The 13,389-nt window shown below is 51.9% G+C and overlaps 1 protein-coding gene across 1 annotated transcript in view; it reads right to left on the reverse strand.

Moving 5' to 3' along the window:
- Positions 1-209: 209 nt before the first annotated feature.
- RFTN1 (raftlin, lipid raft linker 1) overlaps positions 210-13,389 on the reverse strand; it is a 220,424-nt gene continuing 207,244 nt past the window's right edge. The window contains exons 8-10 of the mRNA XM_047768875.1: positions 13,008-13,111; positions 10,391-10,472; positions 210-1,557 (exon numbers count right to left, since the gene is read on the reverse strand). Coding sequence (XP_047624831.1) covers positions 1,156-1,557; positions 10,391-10,472; positions 13,008-13,111 — 588 coding nt within the window. The 3' untranslated portion in view covers positions 210-1,155. The remainder of the gene's footprint in view (positions 1,558-10,390; positions 10,473-13,007; positions 13,112-13,389) is intronic.

Below are 13,389 nucleotides of genomic sequence, written 5' to 3' on the forward strand. Positions count from 1 at the left end.
CTTTCTACAAATGCCAGGCAGGCAGAGCGTGTTGGGCTGGCTCCACCGTTCCCACAGGAGCCCCGATCACTCCTCCAGAGCCATCCTGCTGCTGCCAGGAGTCAGAAACTTAGGATACGTGAATTGAGGATGTAGGGTGGAGTCCTCCAGACCCAAGGCTAGAACTTTTCATTGTAGGACGCGACATATATACTCAGTACTCAATGCACTAAACTCAAAAATGATTTATTGCTTTAAGTAACTAAACAAGAAAGAGACAAGCTGTTGTTTGGTCAAGACAGTTGGCACTTTCTCCCCAAGGTCTGCCAGTTGCATCTACTTAAAGCCTCAACAGTACTTTCCAGACAACATAAACACGGGATAGCATACATGGGAAGTGACTTGGCCAAGGAGTCACTGATTAAAAGAGCATGTAACATGGGCTTCCCACCAGTTGGCTTGCCCTTATATGACAGTAGGAACGTGTGTTCATGTGATGAGCTGAATACAAAACCTTTAAAAAATTTTGTGGGGATTAATACTAACACAGAATACATTCTCAGACATTCTGCAGGAGTAGGTACACACACAGAATTACGTCTTCATTTCCAGATTACCAGGATCTATGGGAACACTTTGAGAAAAGCCAGGAAGCAGGGCACCTCTCCTCCCAATGTCATTTTCTTTGCCAAAGCAGCAGGGGCCTAGGTTGGGGTGTGGGGGTCAGGTGCAGAAGGGCAACTGACCAAGAGCCAGGGTTTGTTACAGTCACCAAGTAGCCACACAAGCAGCAGGGGCTGGACACTGCCCTCAAGGAGGGTGGGGATGGACAACTCAGCCTTGATTTGTAGCCAAGAATTTGGCCTGGAGGCCCCAGGGGGTGGGGGCGGACAGAGGCACTGGCTGGTCCATCCCCTCCCAGGAGGAGTGCTGGAGCCAGGGGAGGGCCTCGAACACCCAAGGTCTAGAAATAACTTGCCCTCTTGTATTTTAACACTGGGGCGTTAGGACACATTTCAAATGGATGTGCAGAAACCAAGTCAGGGACCTGATCCTTGTAGGGCCCAGGAAAGCTCATCAAGAGAGGTCAAGCCAAGCCAAAGAGTAACAGGTGACACCAGGGCAAACCAGCCTCCAGCCTGGCCACCAGCACCGGGCCCCAGGTTTACCAGCTCATCAGGCCTCTGCTGCCATGGGCTCTGCAGCCTCCTCCTCTGCACCACCCACTCCAGCATCCTCGCCAGGATCAGGACCGGGGTGCCCCTCACAGCCTCCTGCTGGGGCCGGGCTGTGGCTGGAGGGACCGTTCTGCATGGCCCCGTCCTCCACACAGAGCTGGCTGTCAGGACACAGCTTTCCTGCTGGGACCTCTGCCTGGACAGGGACCTTCACCTCCTCAGGGGCGCCATCCTGCTGCATCCCTGGCACACAGTTGCCCATGTCTCCAGCTTTGAGCAACTGGTCTTCTAGATTCTTCTCATTTTCTTCTGCTTGCCGCTTGTCTCTGACACCAAGCTTACTTCTGGATTTCCGCCTCTGTCTGTTGTGCATTTCGTTTCGGGAGAACCGCCACTGAAACTAGAAATTGGGGAAGATGAAGATAAATACATGAATCCAGAGATTCCCCTGGACCTTGGTTTGCTTTCACACCTACATCACTTCTGGCAGCAAGACACACAACGCCTGATATCCCTCAGACCATGGCACTACTCAGCACCAATCCTAATCACGACCCATATATCACACTCACCAAGAGCCTGTCTGTCTTGCCATGGCATGTGTTTTAGATGTGGATTTCAGGGTTTTGTGGGGGGTGAGGGGTATTTCAGTTGGCTCCATACCAAAGGCCTGGAAAGGGAGGTGCTGAAACCCTATTGTTTGGAGAACCAAGATGGGTGAGGAGATGCAGGCCTGCTCTTCCTAAATGCCAGGGCTCTGGCCACTCCCTTCCATTCTGAGCAGCTGTGGATATCACAGACTGGCCGCCCCCGAGTCAGGTCACCCAAGTCAGAAGGGCACACACCTGGGCACCAGGGCCCCTTCCAGGACTGCCAGGCTCACAACCCCTGCTGAGCTCCTCTCTGCTAGAGAGCCCTGCCACCTTGCCCAAGGTCACAGGCCCTTCCAGGGCAAACTCTGACCCACGACTGGCCCAGGCGGGACAATGGCCCATCCTCCTGATTCCAACCTGAGGCAACTCTAAAAGGCCTTCCCCGCTACAGTGCCACCTGGAGCACTGGCTGAGGCCACTGCTGTGACTGCAGGACAGCCAGCATCTCCCTCTGCCCACCCCCCCACCCTCCCTCCCCCACAGGTGTTGTTCCTGAGGGCACTCCCCCTGAGACCTCATGCAAATCCATCTCAAGATGCCACTTCCCAGGGAGCCACACCTGTAGCCAAAACAGGGAGTCCACACAGCTTAGAAGAACCAAGGGCATGATCAGTAACAAAGCTCAGCAAGGATGGGATCATACTGAAGCCAAGGAAGACCACTCAGGTGAAGAGTCCCAGCCCCACCCCTACTGGCCTGTGTTCTCATCTATACAGTGGGCAGAGGAACTCTGACTTCAATCAGGGTTAGTAACTTTCTTTTTTGTCTTTTTAGGGCTGCACCTGCAGCACATGGAAGTTCCCAGGCTAGGGGTCGAATTGGAGCTATAGCTGCCAGCCTGCACCACAGCAAGAGGAGCAACAAGGGATCCAAGCCGCACCTGCAACCTATACCACAGCTCATGACAACACTGGGTCTCCAACCCACTGGGCAAGGCCAGGGATCGAACCTGCGTCCTCATGGATGCTAGTTGGAGTCGTTTCCACTGCACCACAACTGGTCCCGTAATTTTAGTGTCAAAACAAGTTGAGGCTTAGGAAGGAGGAGGCACTGGTATATCCACAGAGCAGGTCTGGCTGATCTCCAGAAAGAGAAATTGGTTTGAGGAAGAAAAGAGGAGGAAAGGTTCAAAGTCCTGCTGGGTCTGCTGACAACAGACAGGAGCTGCCCTGGAGGAAGACAGCCTAGGAGCCTGTGTGCATGGAATAAATCTGGGCAAATGAGCCAGAGCAGACGCGGCAACGTGAAGGGTGGTAAAGTGAAGACTCAAAGAAATGGGTCTCTGTGTTTACAGAAGAGGGATGAGCTCTGGGGCTAATAGCTCCACAAGGCCTGATCCTCCTTCCACCCCTGAAATGTAAGGGGTCCCCCAGTCGTCCTGAACTTTGCCATCCTGCGTACTCAGGGTGACGGCAGCCTCGGGATGTGCCAGGCCTGGCTGTGAGAGGCACGGAGAGCAAGAGTGATGCCTCCAAGTATCGAGAGCTCAATGGGTGAAGGAAGGCCCAGGTCAGGAGGCCCCGCTGGAGAGACAGGTCTTGCTGGAAGAGAATTGGGGGCCTAGATCGCAGACAAGGGCCTCAGCTGCCCTGCAGGTATAGCTCCGGGCCCCTGGGACAGATGTGGTTGTACTTGAAGTTCCACTTCTTTCTTTCATTTCTTTCCACTTGAATTGCACCACAGTGATTTCACCAAATATGGGCTTAAATTTAAGCCTTCTGTGACTGAAAGAAAAACAAAGGGAGCCTTCCGTTCGAATAACTTCTCAGGAACTCAGTGGAAAACCATTTTGTAACTTACCACATTGCTGGTAAATATGAGTGCTTTGTTAGGAGGAAACAAAAAGGTGCTATGTAAATTCATAAAGCTCTGCCACCTTTGTGGCACTTCCAGTGGTAAAGATCTACTTCCTCAAGTAACATATCTGCCTTAACATATCCTGGGGTTCATGCATTGAACTCCTTTTTTTGACAAGATAGATAAATTGAAATATTCCATCAAAGAAGAGGAAAGGGAACAAAGTGCATGCCGAAGTTAGGATTTAACATTTATCCTGTCTTCCTTTATCCTCCACCCCCCAAAGCCCAAATGAGTTCATCTACAAGGTCAACTGGGTTTCCCCTGGTCATTATTTTTTGGGATTCTCTTGTATGATGGCTGACAGGCTTCCCTCTGGAAGTTTGAGCCTTTTCTACCCAAGCTGTGAGTTTCCCACAATGGACCTCTCTGCAGGTGAAGTGGTGCCACAGACCCCACCCCAAAGGCACCCGTTTTAGCCAAGACTGCCGACTAGGCACCTCAGGGTTCCACAATCATCAGTGTGGGACCAGGACCTCTGGCCTCAGCATGGATGCTGCTGCTTCTAGTGCCAGGCCTGCATGGCTCCTGGGCACCATTCGACCATGGTTCATAACTGCTGCCTTGTCATGTGCAGCAGCTGCTGCATTTTAATTCCAGCCCACATGGAAGAACCTTGTTTGTTTTAAATGGATGTCTCCAGTCCTGCATTTTGCATATTTTTAGAAAAAGGCCAGTTAAGCCATCCTCTATACAGCAATCTGAGAGGCAGTCAACTCTGAGAGAAGTTGAAGTTTTATTTTTGCCAAAAAAGTGGTGCGACTGCTTTGGCTGAAATGCTAAAACACCAAAGCATTACAAAGTATGGTGACTAAGACCCAGTTCAAAGCACTTGTTAGTTGCCTGTCCTAGGGCAAGTTATTAATCTCTGAAAGAGCTGTCGCTGTGCCCATCAGTGCACACTGCAGGGGCCCATTCACACTGTAATACATGGGACGAGCACCCTCTGTAGGTGGGTGGTGTACAGCTGTGACAATTCCACCTGTGCCAGTTTCCATCCTGGATCCTGGTTATTTTCTAATATAAACCTGACATCCCCTCAGAGGCTGCTCTTGCTCAGTAAGCAACAGAAATTCCATGGTTCCTCAGATGCCCAGCCATATTGATCTGATAAAATATGACAGAAGGACACAGGCTGGAAAGGGCCCATGGCCGGCATGCCAGCCACTTTCTCCAGGACCCTGCTGGAGCTGCTGGGCAGAGAAGGCTTTGGGACTGTCCATGCCAAGCTGGATGGGGACTTCTAGCCAACGTTTTTCTATCCTGAATCATTTCAGAAAAATCTGCCAAGCCAGATGCTTTCGAGCACTGTTTTCTGTGTCCTCAGATGGGGAATGGTGATGTCACGGATTCCCATGCTGCCTGGGATCCCCAGTGGACCACAACTGGAGACTGCAACCAGGTCACCAGGAGGCTCTCACTTGAGTCTTCCTCTTTCCTTCTCTCCTTTGCAAGGGGGCATTCTCATGAAACAGGGACATACCAGTGGCTAAAACTCAGGGTCTATATAATCTAAAATTAAGCTCTTCCATTTCCCTCAATCCTCAAAGCAGCACTCTCACTAGGCAGCACCATTTTATGATGACCATGTAGAGGTTCAGAGAGGTTAAGTAACTTGCCCAAAGTGACACAGCTAGGAAATGGCAGAGCTAAAATTTAAACACAGGTTTCTCTGGCTCCATACTAACCTTCCATCTGCTTGTTCTTGGTGGGTAAAAGGCTTTAAGCTCATTTTCTGGAAGGAAGGGAGGAGAGGAGGCCAGAGGAGAGGGGCTGCACTTTTGGAATAGCTCTGTCACCTAAGTGCCTCAAGCTTTCAGACTTAACGCTGTTAGATCTCATCTGTTAGGCCAGGTGCTGGAGTCTGAAGCCAAGCGGTCAGCTAATGGAAGCCCAGATTTAACTGCTATGAAAGATGCTTTGGTTTGTCTTACTAAAAACAAATATCCACACTGAAGTCTCCTTGACAGGCCCATTTTTTTAACAAAAATCAATAATGATAAAATTTGAATGGAGATTCACAAGGTGAGTCTGGAAGGGGCCCTAAGCATGGGCGCTCAGACTTGAGCAGGCATTAGAATCACCTGGAGGGCTCCTTCAGACACAGGTCCCTCCACCCTGTCCTGCAGTTTCTGACTCAAGAGCTTGGGGCGGGGAGGGAGTTGGGCATTTTCAACAAGCTCCAGGGTGATGCTGATACTGCTGCTTCATGGACCACAATGTGAGAACCACTACTCAGCTAAGAGCAATAGCTGGGCAGGGTTTTACCGTGTGAAAAATGTCTCAGGGAAATGAACACATCCCCAGCTCTCCTGAAGCCCCAGCCCTGCATCCAGAAGAGAGCCTCCATCCTCATGCCCGCCTCCCTTCACCAGCAGGCAGCCCTTCCTCTTTTGCTGGGACAGTCACAACATTTAAGGAACAACGAAAATTACAGTTGGCTCTCGGAAATGCAGGTTTGAACTGTGCACTTGTACGTGGAAGGTTATCAATAGTAAAAACCACAGTACTACACGGTCTGCACCTGAGGACTTGGGACCTTAGATAGGGAGGGTCCACTCTAAATTGATTATACTCAGATTAACCTCCGTGTTGCTCAAGGAGTGGCTGTACTTCAGACCCCAAGGTGACAGAGTTTTCTATGTGGAGGCTCTGAGGTCTGCAGCATCCACATCCCCGAAGCAGGCAGTCCAGCCCAGGTGATGCGTTACATCTTGCGTCATTGCAGGGCAAGCCTTGGAACTCAGCCAGCAAGCTGCGAGTCGAATAGGATTGATGGGTCTCCCCAAGCCAGGGTGTCTGCCTTGTGGATGTGGTGCTGGTGTCTAAACTGAAAAAAATCCTAACCAGCTGTCCATGCCAGAAATACGTGCAAAAAAAGGAAAAACTCTCCACTTCATTTAGAGCAGTGTGTGTGTCCAGAATTCCACATCAGCAGGATGAGTGGATTTAATTCACACATTTTAAAAAACTGTCCATACCTGCCTCCACTTCAAGTAGTTTAGCCAGAAGGCAGACTTCTCCTGTATTGTAGAAATCACCTCTTACCTTCCAAGGTTAATATTTGCTTTGAAAGTCACACTCAGAGGTATGCAGAAGGGTTTCTTTCTTTCAAGCTGAAAAGTCTTGATTGGAGAATTTTGTCCACTTGGCTGATCCAAAGAGAACTAAATATACTGCATCCTTGGCATTCCAATCTTGGAACCTCTTTTCTTTTTTTTTTGTCCAGACCTGTGGCATGTGGAAGTTCCTGGGGGCCAGGGCTCAAACCTGAGCCACAGCATTGACCCAAGCCCCTTCAGTGACAATGCTAAGTCCTTAACTCACTGCACCACTAAGGAACCCCAGGATCTCTTTTCTTACATTTGAACACTAGAAGTTCCAGTCGTGGCTCAGTGGTTAACAAATCCGACTAGGAACCATGATGTTGCAGGTTCGATCCCTGGCCTTGCTGAGTGGGTTAAGGATCTGGTGTTACCGTGAGCTGCGGTATAGGTCACAGATGCGGCTCGGATCCCATGTTGCTGTGGCTGTGGTGTAGGCCAGCAGCTGTAGCTCCAACTGGACCCCTAGCCTGGGAACCTCCATATGCTGTGGGTACGGCCCTAGAAAAAGACAAAAAGACCAAAAAAAAAAAAAATGAACGCTAGACATACTGTGAATATCCGGGCTCAGGGGTTTGATTAGCCAGCCACTCATCGATCCTATAGGTATCTGTTGAGTATTAGCTAAAAGCCAGGCACTGGGCAGACAACAGTGAGGGGGGAAAGGGTTCGTTCTCATGGAAGTAATGTCTGATTCTCTGAGTGGAGGATAAGTTACAGATCACAAATAATTAGAAATGGAGAGGAGAGGAGTGTGGTTCCTCCCAGTGAATTGCAACAGAGCCTGGCCTGGTCTAAAAGGAGGGAACACCGGCCTGAGAAAATACAAAGGAAGAGAGCACCCCAGGCAGAGGAACTGGCCAAGCAAAGGCCTTGTGGCAGGGAGGGGGCCATGGAGAGCAGGAAGGCCAGAGCGGCTGGAATACAGAAGTGGGGGCCAGATCCCGAAGGGCCAGGTGGACCACAGAACAGGCTTCTACCTTTATCTTCAGAAGAACACAAAGCTTTAGAACCACGGTAATTGTGTCAGTGGGGTGACATGATACAATCTGTTTTTTTAAAAGATCACTTTGGCTCTGGGTGGAGAATGTATTTGGACTTTTTTTTTTTTTTTTTTTTTTTTAGGGCCGCAGGTGCTGCATATTGAAGTTCCCAGGCTAGGACTGAATCGGAGCTGTAGTTGCTGGCTTATGTCACAGCCACAGCAACATGGGATCTGAGCTGCATCTGTGACCTATACTACAGCTCATGGCAACCTTCTGCCAGATCCTTAACCCTGTGATCAAGGCCAGGGATTGAACCCACATCCTCATGGATACTAGCTGGGTTCGTTTCCATTTAGCCACAAGGGGAACTCCTGGAGAACGTATCTGAAGAAGAGACCTGTCATCAGGAGGCTGGAATAGTCCAGGCCGGGGATGATGGAGAGAAGAGGGGGGGTTTCTAGAGTTTCTAGAACTTAAAAATTGACATGCCTGCAGGACAGAGTGCATATGGGGGGAAGGAGACAGGAAAGCCAAGGGTGACCTCTAGGTGGGTGTGAGTCTTGGGCCCCTGGAAGTGCTGTTCCTCTAGGTGGGGGGAAGGGCTATGTCAGGAGCTGCTCTGAGATTATGGAGCAGCCACAGGGCACCTGGGAAGAGAAGGGAGAGATGTGCAGATGTAAGATCATCAGCACAGAGGTGGTGAGGCTTTCTCCCTCTGGGGGTGGGTGAGATTTTCTAAGGAAGAGGTAGGAGACAACGAGGAGAAATGGGGCTAGAAAACAAAGAAATTGGTGGGACAGGTGAAGGTGGCGGGACAGCCAAGAGGAAAAGGTGCTTAAAGGGGTGGAGGAGACAGACAGTATCACTGATGCGGGGGGGGGGAGGGGGTGGAGGGAGGGCTAGGGCCTGATGAGGATGGAGCTACCGCCACGCCCATGGGAGACACAGTCTCCTGGGAGCAGGACAACAACCTGCTAGCTAGGGTGTGGACGATGAGAAGGATGAGATGGTGCAGTCCCTCTCTGTGGCTCCACCAGAGAGGTGACCTCCCTAGGTCACACAGAACAGTCAACCCCTGGAATGAGCAGCAATGAATAAACAAACACTGTTGCAAGAAAGCCGGTGGCCCAGGCATGTGCCGCTGGCTGGGGATGGATATTTCTACTGGCCAGAAAAAACTGACTCCCACCTCTCTGGATTCTCCTTGAGGTATGATGCTTTACTTTCTTACAGCAGCTTTAAAGCCCTGCCTGAAAGTCCCCCGGCCCTCAAGTTTCCACTGGCTTGTCCCCTCGGTGAGATGCTTTGCCTAGACCAGAATTAAGTCACCCATCCATCCTTTGGATCTGCTGGGACCTCCTCCTTGTAAGGGCAGAAGCTGGGCTTCTCCTGGCATCTGGCAGGAGACCTCGCCCGCCTTGCTGGAATGCACACGGTCCCGCAGCCCAGGCCAAACTGAGGCTGGTGGCAGCCCAGGGCCATCCGTCTTCCAGCTGGCGGCTGACTGCTCCTGGTGGGTAACAGTGGATTCTGTGGCTGCCTTATGGTCCTCTGCTGCTGTCACCTGTCACAGTAGTGTCTCTGAGCCTGGAAAGACCCTCTTCTGCCCGCCACCCCATCTGGCTCTGGAGCCATTTCCTTGGCGTTCCTCCCATGAGTCTCCCCCTGCCCCCCGCATGGATTTGTTGGCCGCAGAGGAGCTGCTCCAATCTGTTCACTTGCTTGGTGCTCCTGTCCAGGCCCCATGTCCAGGGAACAGGAGGAACCTCGAGTGGGGAGCCCAGGGAAGGGGGCCAGGCGAGGGGCTGAATGGGCCTGGTGGGCTATGCCCCGCAGTGTAGCCTTGGTCATCAGAGGGCGAGTAAGCTGGCTCCAGGTGACACCTGACAGGCTTGGAAGGTCCCCTCCACTCACCGGCCTCTTTCTGAGTGACAGTGCGCACCCACAGGAGGAGCACCCATGGAGGCGAAGCGTAGGGCCGTGAAGCATCACAATCATCTCACACAAGGGGAGGGTTTTCGTGCAACCGCAGGAAACATGGGGAAATTCTGAGAAGTCATGTCTCTCATTGCAACTGTGTTTCTGTGTTCGTGTCACATCCAGGGAGGAGGAAAGGCCTCTGGCCATCTCAGGACAGCCTGGCCTGAGAATTCACTCCACAGGTGAGGGCTGCCTGGTGTCTACACCAGCCACTGTCACTCAGAGACCTGGGGGGCAGCACCTGCAGGAAGCGATCTGACAGGTTCTCTCTGCCAACGTTCCCAAAGTTCCAAGGTCCCAAGGATTCATGGGCAGGCCAGTGCTTCAAGTGACTGGTAATGAGATGAAGGTACAGAGAAGCTGGGTATGAGCGCAACCATCCCAGCCTGGGTCTGAAAGCAGGTGCCTTCATGCCCTACCTTTAGTCTCTTGGGAAAGTGGGGCCTGAGCATCCTGGCAGGAGGAGACCAGGGACAAGGCCCTCCAGCGCCCTCACCCAGCCCATTGCCACAGCCTTAGGCATGATGCATTCTGCCAGGGGCTCAGGTGGCCTGGGCTTTGCGAATCTCCAGAAGTTGGAGCAGGCTGCCTGTCACCCCCACCCGACCACTGTAGAAAACTCTCATGAAGCTGAAGCAACCGAGATCACTCACCTTTGATTCCTTCTTATTGATTTTCTGAGGCAGACACGGTCTCTGAAGGAAGACTACCTGCTTCGTGGATACGCTCCCCTCCCTGTAACACACACGCGGAACTGACAATGAGTCATTTGTACTTGAGGGAGCCCTGAACCTCACCTGGAGGCCGCCATCCTGAACTTCATCCAGGCTGGCTGCCCACAGGAAAGGAAGTATGCCACCAGAGAGAGAGGTCAAAGGTCAAGATGCTCCCCACCCTCCCACCCCCAGGCCATCCACCCCTTGCTTCTTGGGGCGCTAGCTCGGGGGCCCAAGAAAAGGTTTGCAGGTGTCCCTGAAAGGTGGCTTCATGGCTGAAAACTCCCTCCCATGACGTGAAATGACAGCTAACATCTCGGCCAAATGATGACAAAGCAGCCTCTTCAGTGAGTATCAGAGGGGTGGGAGGCCTCTTCCAAGTTGGCCTTTGGGAAAGAGACCGTGGAAGGGCCTGGTTGGCCCAGGATGAGCAGGCAGTGAGGCCCTGCTTCATGAGCTCTCCTATCACCATTACAGGAGCCTGGGCAGTGGGCAGGGCCTGGCATTAACAAAGTGGGCTGGGGGAATGGAGGCATTTTTACGGCGCAGGGAATGTACTTCCCTTCCAGGAAGGCAGGACCCCATGGAGCTGCCTTAAAGATGCTAGAAATACTAAGAAGGAGAAATACTAAGAAAGAGATCATTTTTTTTCTCCCTCTTTTTGTTTTAATGCTAGTATCTTTTTAAAATTAAAAATTTTTTTTTCACTTTTTTTTTCTTTTTTGGCTGCCCCATGGCACATGGAGTTCCCAGGCCAGGGATCAGATCTGAACTGTAGTCATAATCTAAGCTGTAGTTGGGGCAATACCGGATCCTTAACCCACTGTGCCAGGCAAAGGATCAAACCAGTGTCCCAGTGCTCTAGAGAGGCCACCAATTCTGTTGTGCCACAGTGGGAACTCCTGTTTTCTCCCTCCTGATCACTTTCTTAAATCTCTATTTTGGACACGTTTCCTCTGCCAAGCTGATGTGTCACTACACAGGATGTGAGCAGAGAAGGAGGGAGAGGGCTGACATGTCCTGCTTTGTGCCAGGCTGGGCAACTGCACTCTGTGCTCCAAGCAGTAGGACCACGGCTTTCACCAACCAGACAAGACAGCTCAGTCAAGGAGCAGGCTCAAGGTCACACAGCGGGGATTCAAGCCCAGGTCTGCTTGGTTCCACACGCCCTCCATTCCACTGCGAGGGGGTCATTTAAGGCCAGGAAGGTAGAGGATTATGGAGGCTCATTTAGAAGGTGTGACAACCTGAGACACAGACAGACAGACCTGTCTGCATCCTTCAGGCTGAGAGCTCAGAGCCAGCTGGGGCTTCAGGTTCAAATACATTCTCACAGGGTTCTTATCATCCAGAGCTGAAGGGGGGCATCATTCTTAGTCACATGGACTAATTAGGAAACTGGCTCAAAGATGCTATGTGTGTACTTGAAGGTGCACAGTTAGCAAGCAGCAGACTCAGGATGTGGGTTCAAACCTTGAGGTCACAAGTCCGGGGCTCCCTCCACTGCACCACCTTGTGCCCACAGAAATCTTGGCCAAGAAACAATATGGAGGATCGGGAGGGGGTGGGGATTGGGGGGGGCACCACAGGGCGGCTGCAGACTGGTTGCTGGTGAGGGCACAGAAGAGGCAGAGATGAGCACCAGCACTCATTACCCAGCCTGTGCTCTGGGGCTGCCTGCCATCCCCAGACCCCCAGCCCTGCCTCATTCTGTCCATCATCCTGCAGGGGTGAGCCAGTAGCAGGACCCGGGAGGGCAGGGCGCTGAGGGCCCTGTGAGGGGCATCCCCATTGGTCAGCAAAGAGGCAGCCCATTGTAGGAGTGCCTGGGCCTGCAGACGGAGGGTCTAGTCCCAAGTGCTGCCACTTACTGGCCGTGAGACCTCAAGGATGTGATACAGCCTCTCTGAGCCTCAGTTTCTGCATCTATAAAATGGGAGCCCTATCTAGGCTCACCACCCCATAGGCAGTTAGACAGATGCAAGGCCTTTTAAGGTTGCAAAGACTGCAATGAGCTCAAGGGATGGTGAGCAGAGCCGAGTGTGGACAAACGACTCTGAACGTGGAAATGGAGGGAAGGCCTACAGCCTGGCCTCACGCCCCCTTTCGGGGCCACTGACCAGTGCCATGATCTCGGGCGAGTCCTCTAACCTCCCTGGCCACACTTTCCTTAGCTGTAAAATCGATTAAATAAAACAACAAAAATCCCACCTCAGAGGATTTTTTGAGAACTAAGTGAGACTTGGTCTGCACCATGCCTGCCTAGCCCAGTATGGGCCATACTGTGCACAGTTGTGTCTGAGAGCCCTGCACCCCCTCTGCCCAGGTGACAGGCCGGGCACCAATGGCTGGCTGAGGTTCCCCACGTGGGGAGAGGGGTGCTAGGGGGTGTGTTAAGAATCTGAAGTCCCGGCTCTGCCGCCTCCCAGGTGGAGAGTAGATATAAAAGCATTGGTCTCACAGGCTTGTCATGAGGATCCAATAAGTTCCATACATAAAGAGCTTATTGGAAACAGAGCAAGTATTCAGTGACAGCGATGATGGTTGTTGTTACCTGGTTGTCTTGACAACAGGGGTCGGCAGTACACAGGTGAGCTGCCAGCCATAGGCAGCCAGGGAGTTCAGCAGGGGCACGTAGTCTGTCTGCACCTCGACACCCTGGGGAGAAAGACCACGGTCAGGGCTGTGGCTGCCTCAAGCCAACGATGTCTAAAGGACAAGAGGGGACCATCCAATCGGCCTGCTCAACAAAGCAGAAAGGGATACCCTGCAGCCTAGGGACCCCACCCTGGCTCTGAAGATGCTTAAAGCCTCTGGAGCCCAACTGCCAACACAGGATTTCTTTACAGCCCTGACTCAGTCTTGTGCAGTCGGCAAGGAGTGAGAGCCAAAGGATTAATCCATTACTTTTGTTTTATTTTTGTCTAGACAAATAG

This window comes from Phacochoerus africanus, chromosome 1 (genome assembly GCF_016906955.1).
Source record: "Phacochoerus africanus isolate WHEZ1 chromosome 1, ROS_Pafr_v1, whole genome shotgun sequence".
Taxonomy (NCBI): Eukaryota; Metazoa; Chordata; class Mammalia; order Artiodactyla; family Suidae; genus Phacochoerus; species Phacochoerus africanus.